Source organism: Sphaeramia orbicularis, chromosome 7 (assembly GCF_902148855.1).
Source record: "Sphaeramia orbicularis chromosome 7, fSphaOr1.1, whole genome shotgun sequence".
NCBI lineage: Eukaryota > Metazoa > Chordata > Actinopteri > Kurtiformes > Apogonidae > Sphaeramia > Sphaeramia orbicularis.
In genome coordinates this window covers 22392462-22406459 of record NC_043963.1, presented here as the reverse complement: position 1 = coordinate 22406459, position 13998 = coordinate 22392462, and the positions used below count along the sequence as shown (strand labels likewise).

The 13998-nt window shown below is 37.2% G+C and overlaps 1 protein-coding gene across 1 annotated transcript in view; it reads right to left on the bottom strand.

Moving 5' to 3' along the window:
- Nucleotides 1-11950, bottom strand: part of syt6a (synaptotagmin VIa) — a 59981-nt gene extending 48031 nt beyond the window's left edge. The window contains exon 1 of the mRNA XM_030139138.1: nucleotides 11725-11950. Coding sequence (XP_029994998.1) covers nucleotides 11725-11881 — 157 coding nt within the window. The 5' untranslated portion in view covers nucleotides 11882-11950. The remainder of the gene's footprint in view (nucleotides 1-11724) is intronic.
- Between the last annotated feature and the right edge of the window lie 2048 nt (nucleotides 11951-13998).

The following is a 13998-nucleotide window of genomic DNA, read 5'->3' as shown; positions in this document are numbered from 1 at the left end:
AATCTATTGAATTTATTTATGAACACAAAGGGCTCATTTTTTAATCTGTCATTTTGCTGTTGTGTAAGTTTCACCTCACTACGTAAATTAACTGGCTGGAAAATAACAATTATCTCTTCACTGATTAAGTTTAAAGTTGACGCACAGAGGGTGAATGACATATGTTTGGTGCTATTGATATGGTTCAGTACAGAAGTGGCTTGCAGTGTCACAGAGGATATATCAGCTCCTGATCACGTCAGGCAGAGGCCGGATATTGCAGGACTTCTCCTTCTAGTGGTGTAAGCCGTCCTCTGAGACTGTTTCCATTTCCTCTCTCAGGCTGACCTGTTCTACTCTAAATACAGGGCAGCCCTTCAGTCCTTTCCTGTGTGCGGTTATAAGCATACCTTCACATCCTTTGCACTCGATCCGACGGTGAAAACACACTCATTGTCATATAGAACCTGTTTGTGTGCGCACTACAGGGTTAGACTGTACTGAATTTAGCAGAAAAATGTCCTTGAAGAGACATTCAGTCATGTATTGTTTAGTTAAAAATCCTGTCAGAGCTCTTTAAAAACTAAACACGCTTTATTCAGACGTTTTCTGGCAGCTTGTGAATGTTGCATTTAAAATATATTCACGAAGTCATGTTTACATCCCAGATTCACTCTACTATTTTTTCAACTAATATGAAAAGTGGGGAATCTTCCATTTGACTGAATCTTAAAATAAAATGATGAAAATATGTATTCATGCATTATATTGGATGTCTGCAGTATGTGATACAGTTTTTTTTTATGTGTTTCACAGCCTCTAAATGAATAAATATCTGGGCAGGAACTCAAATGATATTGTCTGCAAGCTTCAGTAGATCATGTTAAAAATTTAGGTTTTTTTAATTTATTTTTTATCATCAAATCTAAAGCATTACCCAAAATTCATCAGATTCTTATGCTTATGTGCTCCCATTGACATTGCTGTATGTCTGTGGTGTGGTATGGTGGTCTTTCGATGATCATGATAACTAGGCTGGTAAATGTAGCGCCAAAGGTGGTTGGGGTTCAGCTAACCCAGCTGCAAGACATACATGTTAAACAGGTCAGCGGTAAGGCCAAACTAATTTTAAACTGCCCTGATCACCCACTTTTCAGGGAGTTTAATTTGCTCCCCTCTGGTCACTGGTTTTGGCTTCTTCAGTTGAGAACTGGACGTGCTAGGGATTCCTTTATTCCTGTGGCTATGAGGAATTTTAATTCACTTGGCTGATTTTTTTTTTTTTTTTTTGAACAAACATCAAGATGTCAAAAGAAAAAATCATCCAAACAAATAAATTAACATAATGCAAAAGACTTACAGACACAAAGAAGAAAAGACATATAGTAAAATAATAATAACTTAAAATATAAATATAAGAAAAAAAAAATACATCAGAGAGTAAATTCAGTCCATACTTGGCTGATATCTACAAATTTTATTTATGATTATTTATTTATCCTTTAATGCTCATGGCCATTATGGCAATTAACTTGTGTACTGCCCTATTAGACCTTTGTCATTTGTGTTGGGAAGGGAGCAGCTTCATTGTGTTGTCCTGTATTGTGTAATTTAATTGTGGTGGCATCTGGTGGTGCTGTTTCTGAGTATGTGTTCATGTGTTTATGACCCCTGCTGCACACCGTATTTCCTTTTGGTAACACTTTACTTAAAGGTCTAGTTTATAATGCATTAAGTGCACATTCATAAGACATTATAATGCATTTATAATGCATTATAAAAGTCATTACAACAGTTTATGATCATGTACAACAACTTATACCAAGGTTAATAAAGTATTATAAGTGTAGGTATAATGTATTATAAATTCAGCTTTCATAATGTTTTATACATCCATACCAAAGCAGTGTGAAGGCTTTTATTTTTTTTAGGTGGGGAACTTTTGTTAGGTTTTGTCACTGGTCCCTATACCCATCTACTTTAGGGATTTCATATTTATTAAAAAAAAAAAAAAAAGTATGTGTTTGAATTAACAAAGATTTAGAGCTGCCACATTATTTTTTTTATTTATGTATAAAGCAACATGTAACATTTCTATTTACTGTCTCTGTTCTTTTAATGTTTTGTTTTTGCAAAATAAAGAGTTATTAAGAACACTTTGATGTACATTTTTGAGTTACACTTTATTTAGAGCCAGCAGATACTGCTCATAAGTCATCATACTTGTGTTATAATATCATCAGTCATCCTGTAACTTATTATTGATGTTTCTAAGGCATTATTCAGTTTCAGAAACTACATGTCAGTGCAGTTCTCTGTGTCTTTATAACTGGCTAGAGTTATGATGGTTATAATGTGTTCTGTAACCCAGGACTTGAGATTCTTCCTTCAAACACTGTTGTCACTTTGGTATGGAGGTATAAAACATTATGATAGCAAAATTTATAATACATTATACCTACACTTATAATACTTTATTAACCTTGGTATAAGTTGTTGTACATGATCATAAACTGTTGCAATGACTTTTATAATGCATTATAAATGCATTATAATGTCTTACGAATGTGCGCTTAATGCATTATAAACTAGACCTTCAAATAAAGTGTTACCTTCCTTTTCTAAGGATAAATAAAGTTGAAAGTTGAAGTTGAATTACGCTAAACCTCTTACCTCATAGCTGTGGTTTCATGCAAAACAGCAGACTGACACTAGCTGTGAGAACCTAAGACAAGCGATGCAATGTCTTCGATAACAAACTGTCAGGTATGAATTTGATATCCGATACAATGAAGTCATTATAGTATGGTAATGTATTGATATGAAGCCTTCTTACGCCTGAGGCTCCAAACCTTGAATATTCCCTCAGGCCACGGCCCAGCGATGGTTTGCCGCAATCATATGCAGCTGATACATTTTAGATAGGATGTTTCTGTAAAAAGAGAAATTTTAAAATGATTCTGCAAACACCTCTGTTCACCACTTAGTTATGCTTCTCTTCTCTGTCTTCATCAAACACTGGCTCATCTAATGCATTAGTGACAGTGTTTGGTCAGTAACAGTTGGTGACAGGTGATTAGTTACCACACTGATGGCACTGACTGCTGCTTCACTGTCATGTCACCACAGCCATGCACCGCATTCCCAGCATATCCGACTCTGTTCTTAATTACACGCTTGGCTGAGGATTAGTTTGTCAAAGAGGGGGCTATGATCTGCCAGGGAATGAATTACCATCTGTAAAACTTATTTACATAGAGAGATTTCCATAAGTGACCCCCCAGGTCATGGCTGATCGCTTGTAAATTTGGGTGTCTCACTTCTGTTCGTCTCCTGACACATTTCACCTGTTGTAGTGCTAATGCCACACAGGTAACAATTTTCCACATTAGAATAATCATTTACATGTCATGTAATTGAAATGATTAATGTGCATGCTGATCAGTGCTAATACGTTTATTTATGTTGTAATTTAGCATAGCTCAACGCCCCTTGAAGAGCAGAAAATTAGGATATTTATAAAATTCACATATTTGAATTTGCCCACATGAAGGTGTTTAGTCATAGTAAAATAAGGATTAATCTTTTTCAGAAAGTTCCATGTCTATTGTTTTCCTAACGTTGTTTGTCACAGTGGTGCCTTTGTGAAATTTCTGCCTTTCAGAAGTAATGAATTTTAAGTCATTTTGCTGTAGAACATACTTTATATCTGGATATCTACTACTTCATCGAACAGATAAATGAGATACGCTAAATCACAGGTGACAAACATGTGGCCTGGGGGCCAAATCCGGCCCCCCAAAGGGTCCATTCTGGCCCCTAGAATGAATTTGTGAAATGCAAAAATTACACTGAGGACATTAATCATTTTATTTCAGGTTCCGCATACAAACCAATTTAATCTCAAGTGGGTCGGATCAGTAAAATACTATCATAATAACCTATAAATTATCACAACTCCAAATTTTTGTCCTTGTAAATATAAATATTTTTATGTCATTTTACTGTAATTACACTAAAACAAACAAACATTTCACAAAAACACAAATAATCTGAACAAATATGAACATTTTAAAATGTCTGAAGTGTAATTTTAACAATATTCTGCCTGTTATTAAATCTTTTGTGTATTTGTTGATCCACTGTGATCTGTAAGTTGTAATTTACACGTTTAAATGATAAACTGAGACACAGTATTGTTAAAATTGCACTTAGTTTTCTTAAGAAAAGAGATTTTTAATCTCAGTGAGGTTTTCCTGGTTAAATAAAGGTAAAATAAATAAAATGAAATAAAGAAATTTCAGTTTGTTCATGTTATTCACATTGTTTTAAAGGATAATTGGTAGATGTAAACATTTTCATCGCATAATTTTACTTTTTTCACTCTAAAACATAGAGGAAAGTTTGGAGATGACTTTATTTATATATTGTTATGTTATTATTTTACTGGTCTGGCCCACTGCAGATCAAATTTGGCTTAATGTGGCCCCTGAACTAAAATGAGTTTGACACCCCTGCGCTAAATAAATGGAAGTCTCTGTATGATAAATCCCATCCAGAGTGTGTGTAAGAAGTAGCTATACCTACTTTTTCTGGTTTTATGTCAGAACATCTGCTCACAATATCTTTTATAGCGTTTTCCACAAAGGGAGTGTTATTTTTTTGGCTTAGAGGCTCAAAATGATTCCTTACTGCTCTAATCTCCCGTGCCACATTGTGCTGTTTTTCTACTGATCTAACATGAGTGATAACAATGCAACGAAGATATGCAGCTTTTTCACATCTCAAGTGTTTAACTGTGAACCATGCAACAATTTCCTGGTGGTGGACAAGCTGTAAGGTCATTCCATCAATTCATGTCAGCTTAGGTAACATCATTTGAAGCCAGACAGTGGCTGCTCTGCAGAGGGCGCTAATATAATCAGAGGATGAAATGTCACAACAAACCTCAAATTTGCACCTCTATTTCCCCTTCTATGCAAGAAAAGAGAGAACGATCCTCGCTTCTGTCTGTCCTTTCGATGAACTATGATCCCGTTTTTGTTCAGGAGCTTCATGGTCTGTAAAATACATGACCACGATTACACACAAATACAAAACGAACCTATTTAAAAGCGTATAACTCGACATGAGCGCAGACACACACATGTAGGTACACTTTTCTTTGCCTTCTAGTCTTTTGTCATGAGGTTGTTATTCAATTTGTCCTTCCCCCCCATCTCCCTGATTGTACTTCTTGTGGGTCATGTTTCCTCAGGGGATTGTTAATGGCAGTATAAGTGAAAACACAAAATATAGGAAGCAGCAGAGATTCCAGGAAATGGGAATGATACAGTTTGAACTGATGGAGGGCCTTAGGCACCATATGTTCTACGTTCACTGTGACTAACACATTTTCTGGCAGCGTGCAAATGCTGAATTTAAAACATATACAAAAAAGTAACATTTACATCAGAGATTCTAGACTTTTTTTCATCTAATATGAAAAGTGGTGCATCTTCCATTTGGCTGTATCTCAAAATAAAATGATGAAAATATGGACTCATCCATTATATTAGATGTCTGCAGTATGTGATGCACTTCTTTATATATATCACAGCCTTTAAATGACCTCTACATGTTAGTATTTGCGTTTAATTTAGCCTTCCATGCATGCGACGTCTCCATCTAATTAGCGAATAAAGTTCTAATATAGTAGACCTCCTCCTCATTATCTTGCCATTGCCTGTGGGTTGTTACAGTATTAGTAGAAAGAAAACATCTCACATCCCTCACCCACAGGCAACAGATGAAACAGATGAAACACCTCACACTCTGCTGTCGTGGACTTACAATACATGTGGGACAAATGTGACAAATATCCCAAGTAACCTCACTATGTGTATATTTAGATATTCTCATTTAAAGTACTGTGCAACCTAACTATCATATAAAGGCAATTTATTTTTATATATTTATAGACTCGATATGTAACACTTCTTGGCACCAAGAAATGGAAAAAGTGATACCATGAATCAGACCAAATAAGATAAGATTCCAACATCTCTTAGGAGGATTAATTTCAGTCATAGCCAAATTTAATTTAAAAAGAGACTCAAAAGTCGTAACAAAAAGCCAAATGTGGTCAAGGCTGTCAACTGTGGCTCAGACAAGATTCTACATGACTAAGACCAAAAAATAATTTGGATGTCATGAGTATGGGAATAAAACTGTTCAGAATTAAATTGGAGAAGATCAAGTTCTGCCTGTTTAGGAGTATTTAATAAAAGATGATACAGTGCATTACAGTATGAGTTTATTTTTGCTTTAAGATCCTCAAATACAACATCCTCATAAAACATTCCTCTGGGTTTCAACTACATCAGCAGAACATGGATGTTTATAGCCTTCATTGACCTCTAATGGTTATCCACAGAAACTGCAACAACATCTGCCTGTCTCTTCATACACTGATTCCATGAGTCTCTTGTTCTATAGGATTATGGTAAAATATACTTGACAAAAACAAAACACTTAGTTAACCCTCCGGTATCCCATCCAGCAAGGCCCTTACTAAGCAGCAAGTGTGCCTTTTTGCACACTTGTGGAATAATGTCAAAAAATTTTCATAGTTTGTTTTTAATTCTTTTACATTTTTTTCCATTTCATCAACTTGAGCCGTAAATAAAAATATCAAATACTCAATAATTGTCACATTTTTTAACCCTTTAAATACCGTGTTTGTAATGTAAACAAACCATTTTTTTTTTATGCCAAAAACACAAAAAATGAATTTTTTTCAATATACTACATAAAAAATGGATCACATATTATTTGATTTTTGCAGCCTTGCATATGTCAATAATTAACTCCAACATTGGTTAATTTGCATTATTATTTTTGGTGCCAGGTCAAGTGTGCGTAAAATGCACACCTATGAATCAAACTATTAAATATTATATATTGATTTATTTTTCTGCTCTAATTTGATTTTATTTTTGTAAATCAAGGTCAGCCCTAATCATACATATCAAATGGAAGAAATAGTTTAGGCACACTTGGGAGACAGATGCTAGTCTTGTAATTTTCTTTTGTTTACAATGTGCAAATTTTAGTTGGTGGCCAATATTTCAAAGATCATGCAAAAATGAACAACTTTTGAATTCTAACCTTATTTAAATTGTGAAAAATAATATGAAGTTTTTTAACACGAAGTGCAAAGTGTGCCTAAAAGGTGCACCCAGATACCGGAGGGTTAAAGCAAAATGGTCTGTAGTTAGATAGTGGAGATGACTGTGAACCTCCTGGTATAACAGTAAAATGCTATATGTTAGAAATGAGAACCTATTGATTTATAACCAGAGACAAACAAAAATGTAGCTTTTGAGGGAAAAGCAGTCTTCCCTTGCAGGAAAAAGCATATGAATTTTACATGAGCAAAATCACATAAAAGATGCACATGGAGCACATGTGATTTTGCATCAAATTCCCATGTGAATTCCTGAGGATTATGCCTGAGACCCTTGTTACAATGTGTGATAACCTGTTTCCCACATATCACATATGATCACACGTGTGGATAACATAGGCTTGGATTATGTGGGTTTCACACATAACACGATTCTGTTCTTTGGTGGTATAATTAAGTTTTAATACTCAATCATTTAGGAATATCCACCAGGACTGCATATTAATTTGAGCGATGAAGTGTACAGGCGTTTTATTGTACACCATCAACCCTGTAAGCGTGACAGGAGTGACAGTCCCAGAGGCCTAGAGCTTTCACAGAGACAGACAGCTCCACAGCTATTATGACAAAACAGTTACAACTGAGCCAGCCAGAGAAACTCTAAGACAGAAGGAGAAGAGCCTGATATCAGTGACAGGAAGAACTCAAATGAAGCAAAAGAAGAGACAGACTGAACGCCTCAGGAGACAATATTAACAATAATTCTGCAGGAATAGAGACAGCATGTTGCCCACCTGTGGAGACTGTAACATCATCTGCATCCCAATAGTAACCTGCAATTTGTTCTTGCTCCAGTGGGGCAGATGGCAGAAAAAATTGTGTCCGTTGTCATCCTGCGAGGCTTTCTCACTGCGCTCGCTTGCGGCCTGATTCTTTAATCAATAAACCAATGTTACTGCTCAATAGCTCAGCAGAGGCCTTGCCCGGTGCGCTGGCCCGGGTAACACCCAGTCGTTTTCTACATTACTCATCCTCCCAACACTTTTGTTGTTATTGACACTGACGCATTTTGCAGGAGAAGAACAAGACGCAGAGCATTACTGCTGTGAAACACTTACAAAAATACAGCGTGACATAGGGTTGTCAGCTGAATTTATAAAGACAGAGACTTTATAGCTTAATCATGGGGATGGATGTGAGAGGTGCAACCGTGGCTGTTTAGCTGTGAAGCAGAAAACATCATTTGAAATTCACACCTAAGGGGGTGTCCCGATCGCCACTGAGCTTTAGCATTAAAATGCATGGAGAGGACACACCACAGAGGCCTTCAGAGATCTCTTTGGATCATGAAGGGATGATGAGATGAAGGCGTTCCCCGTTTGTCGTATGTAGACTGCTTACAGAAGAGCCGATTGGTATTCAAGGCGCTGTTTGACTTTTGTCTTTACCACATTAATTTTAATGAAAAATGCGTTCCACTTGGGCGATCATTATTTCCTTTAACCACTGAACTCGCTCACTGACCCCACTCTGGGGTATCTTTTTCATTTTAACCTCTTGTGTCATTAAAACACCCTTATACTAGATACTTTTATACCTTCCCACTTGTGTTGAGATCCTCACATTAATGCTGGGAGATGAGGCTGCATTCCTGTGTGTACTTATCTATTTTAACTATCAAATCTTAGAATTGTGTCCTACCAGACCTTGGTTGAGTGGTTTATTATTCTAATGATTACATAAATAATGCCATGGGCTTTTAAGAACTGGCATATGGTCTTTTCATGACAGCTAAGAGACAATTCTTGAGTGTTATCTCTTACAACAGGAACAGACAGTGTCTCCAATGTTCTTTTGTGGTCTACAGTGAAATGTTGTATCAATAAAATACCAAGACAGTAGACAGAGGGTATGAATTATTGAAAGGCATAGTGGTTTGGCTGGGGTTCTAATCTCCCCAGTGCAGTTAATTTGATGTTCTTGTTTTTCTGTTTTGGATTCAACCTGCAATGCACCATCCGTCCCTGCAAATACCACGGACAGAGCCCAGCAGACCAGAGGGAACTAAATGAATGATCTAGTGATGCTAATGTCCTCTGCCAGCCAAGGTCTTGCTTAATAAACCTCAAAATGAGACGGGCATGCGCGAAATAATGTGATCAAAAATAAACCTTGTCAATTCAAGCCCACACACCTGAAGCAGCAGCTGATAATGAAAGTGGAATTTGTAATGAGTATAAGGGTGGGGGTGGGGTGTGTGTGTGATGGTGTTAGGTGGATGTGAGTGTTTGGAGGAGGGCGGCTATAAGTGCATCCTACCATTCTGTAGATACAGGGGCTCATGGGATGTAATCTGTGAGACATATCAATGCTTTGAAGTGAATATCGATATTTCAGGCAGGCAGTTGATCAGTGGGTACAGACCGCTCAACAGACACCGAGGAGCTGATCTGACCTCGTCTTTATATCGTGGAAAAAAATCTCCCTTTCTCACACACAGCAGGTGGGTCCAGCGCAGCGACACACTCACTCACAATTGGAATACAATCAGCCAGCCTGAGACTCAACAAATTGGTCAATAAAGACTATGGGTTATTATCTCTCAGCCGCATCAGGACAGGGGAATTAAAGTCCCAGGCTTTCTAATTAGTCCTTCTTATTTTATCATAATCGATTTGAAGCTAGCAAGGGGATACTCAGCCTTCAGCAGGGAGTTCAGAGAGAGATATTTGCTGTGGGGAAAAATGACTTTTCTGCTGTGTGCTTGATAGCTCAAACAGCTGTATGTTCCTTATCTAATGTGTTATTTTTCAATCATAAACAATAAGGAAAATGATGTTTAAAAAAAAAAAACAACATTCTTATATTCTAACATCTGCTTAAAAGCTGATATAAGCATCTGCCTGAAATTTAAGAATGCATATACTGTATATTATAAAAGAAATGATGTGAATTGAAAGTTTCAGCAAGAATTATCAACTCAATCATCAAAATTTCATATAAGCTGAATAGGGTATTTTCTCAATCCAGTTAAAAAAATATAACTGTGAGTAATATTCAGCTATTTTAAACCAACAAATAGATAAAGTGTGTTTATGATGCAACATATATTCATGTCTTACTTAAAAATGTGCAGCACTTGCAAGTTTAAATAAAGGTGAATGGAGAATAATAATTTATCTAAAGATGAACAAACTAATAGAATTTGGTTTCATTATAGTGCAAGTAGTTTAACTTTTATTAATTGTGAACTTTGATGCCAAATATCTTGCATGCACTGACTTTTTCTGGTAAACATGTTCCCTCTTATTGCAGAGGAGTCTATGCTTTGCACCACAGAAAACATATACAAGAAGACATTTCGTTAAAAAAAAAAAAAAAAAAATCAACCTACATAACCTCCTAACATCATGAGAAGCAGCTTGTCTTTACCTCCCATGTGGCAGAAGTAATTTCCATCAGTGGCTACATAACATGCAATGGCATTTAATGTCCCTACAGCTCAGTAGTGGATGCCAGTGGCACTGTGATGTACGTTCAACTCCCCCACTGAAGATGATTTGAGGTGACAGAAGATTTGGCCAGAATTGGTGTGACATGCGCTCTGTGAACGAGGAGCCGTCGTTGGAAAAGCACTCATAAATGGTGTTTATTTTTCTATCAGGTGCAACTGCTGACAGAGCAAAACATTCTTCAGTCAAACACAGAGCCTCAAATCAGTGTTTTTGAGCAAACTTCCCCTCAATCTTCAGTATGAGTTCAGTAAAAACTGTCTTTATAAAACCTTAATACAGGTTTTTGGTTTTTTTTTTAGGTCTATTATACTAGAGATTCACCAAAATTCCCTCACAATTCAACTGATAACTGTGTTGAAAAAAACAAAAGATGAATCTGCTTGAGCCTGTTGAAGAGCTGGTTCATTAACAATGCATTTCAGAAGTGGGATTATTCCTTTAAGGGGGTGAAGCCCACTCACTGGAAGTGCCAAAGCAACAGATGCAAGAGGCAGCAACAGATGTGTTATCCCTCATGAACAAGTTAGAATTAGTTTTAAGGATGCTTCAACTTTAAAAAAAAAAAAAAAAAAAAATATCATAACATCAAGGCTCCTATTATGTTAAATGAGTCCTTCATCCAGGCGTTACAGTTAGGTTTATCATCTGTTTTCTCATTGTGACTCGGACAGCATCAGCTGGCATTAGTCAGCCTTAAGGTTTATCTATAAACAGAATGGACTTTTTGCTCTCTGGAGTCAGTGTGAGTTTGTTTTATACACCTATGCCCTCTACTGCCCTGAGGTGAAGGAAACTCATTATGGATGTACTAATGGCTTAAAAAGCTCATTCCAAAGCCTTGTGTGAGCAATCGTCTGTGACTGTACATCTTGTAAACAAAAAGAAAAACGAGTAAACCACATGTTAAAAGGCAAAATGTAGCTGCCTTTAGAATTATACATCCAGTTACTGCATGAATATGTATAATCCTATGAAATGAGCCCTCTTCAAAGAAACAGCAAACAGATTAGGAGAGGAACAGCCTTCAGCCCTGTATAGATCAGAGTTAATTATGGTACTTACCCCCTTCTTTGCGATCAGAGCTCTGGCTGGACAGCAGGAAGAGGAAATCCTGACAGGTGTCCTGATCCAACAGTGTGCTGTTGTGCAGGCAAAGGTCAACAATTAGGGTCACAGCTTTCTGACAGATCATGTCATAGTCCTCTCGGTCAGAACTCATGCTCCCAGCTGCATCCTCAGCCGTGTGTGCTCATCCAAGGGGACTAACACACCCACACGCAGCAGCCTAGCATGCAGAAGATAAATGCAACTTGTCTCTGTCCTAGACCGATTCTACTCCTTCTTTCAGAGTCTCTCATGTGTATGTGTGTGATCTTCAGCTTGTGTGTTCATTCATGTGTGCAAGCCTGTCCAACACAGATATGTGCGTATAAAGTTGGCAGGAATACTATATGTGTGCAATGCCATGTATGTGTATATATGTCTGGATATGTCACAGTATTATGGGCTTAATGAATCACGTTTGTCCCTTGGTGATACTTGGATGGTTATTGCATCACATCTATGCAAAAAAGCAAGTCAACAATTATGGGTAATATAAAATAAGGCAACATGTGCCTGAGGCTAACATCCCCCACCCCCCTCTGTTTCTTCCATGCTCCATTTCCACACCACTCTACACTTGATCTGCCGCTACCTCTTCATCCCTGTGTGCACAAACTAAAATACCCTCATAACGACCACTGGGCTTGTTTTTCTCAGGTCGACCGATATGACTGGTCCCTGGGGTCAGAATGTCTCTTGTGATGGATTTCCCAGAACGAAACCACCTGTGACTGCTCCCACCAACAATCCCCCATCGTGAGCCTTGAGTGTTTACAGCCTCTAATGATGAGGATGTAACTATATGTATTTAATGTCAGCATGAAACAGAAAGATCGTAAGAATTCATAATATGTGGCAGCACTCAAAAGTCAAAGATGTTGATGTATATGTTGATTTTTTTTTTTTTTTTTACTTTACTTTTTATTTGATTTTTGAGAAAAACATAACACAAATACTTACACGAACAAAACAATACAGAACAAACAAACAACGGGGGGGGGGGGGGGGGGGAGTCCAGCTTTAGAGCAGCATCTAGTCCATATATACATACATCAACACACTCATATACCCACATTACCTTTTTTTTTTTCCTTTACAGTAAAGTTTGAGGATCCTTTGAAACTCTACAAAGTCCGGTGTCATGGCTACAATATGAGTGAGCCACTTTGACCAATTTTCAGTAAAAATATCAGTTTTACATCTTAAATTAAATGTGATTGTCTCCATGATGTATATTTTGTACACTACATCAATTCAGTCATTTATAGTGGGTATGTCTCTTTTCAGCCATTTTCTAGTCAGTCTTCTTACTTGCCACTAAGAGTAATCTCAATAACCATTTATCACTCTTAGTACACTTGAGTTCTTCTAAATCGTTGAGATACATGGTCTTAAAGTCAAAACCAATTTTAAACTTAAGAACAGCCTCCAAGAGACCATGGCCACATCTCCAAAATGGAGCCACCGAGGGACAATCCCAGAAGATATGGAAGTGGTTTGCCACCGTACTTCCACAGGACCTCCAACATGCAGACTGGTCAGAGTACTTAACCTTCTGTGCTGGGGTACAAAAGAATCGAGTCAAGTTCTTCCAGCTGTATTCCCTCCAGGAGGAGCAGCTTGTTGTTGTCCATTGTTGTCTGCAGATTCTGTCCCATTCGTCCATTGTTATCGTGAGGTTGCCCTCTGATTCCCATCTCGTTTTAATGTCCAGAGTATGGTCTCCCTTTATATTCTGGAGAGCTCGGTATAGTCTAGAAATTATCTTTTGGTAGGTACGAGGGCCGTTCAATAAGTTCATGGCCTCACCCAGAACAGAACAACACAGACTGATAATTTATATTTTATTTTTCAACATAATCTCCATTTACAGCAATGCACTTGGTCCATCAATGTTCAAGCATCACTATCCCATCACAAAAGAATGTAATATCCTGTATTATAACAACCAGTATTTCTGGGTGAGGCCATGAACTTATTGAACAGCCCTCATACTATCGTTATAAGCTTTTTGGAAAATATCCAGGATTTCATCTCCAATCGTCGTATGATCCTTAAATTTTTTTTTTCTAATAAAGCCTCTGATTTGTAGATACCTAAAATGGTCCTGATTTTGTAGATTACAATTGTCCTTAAGGTTCTGGAAGGTTAACATTGTACCTTTAAGGTAAGAATTCCGTATATGTTGATTTTATGTCAGTTTTTACTGCAGTTGTGTAGAGGCATAGATAA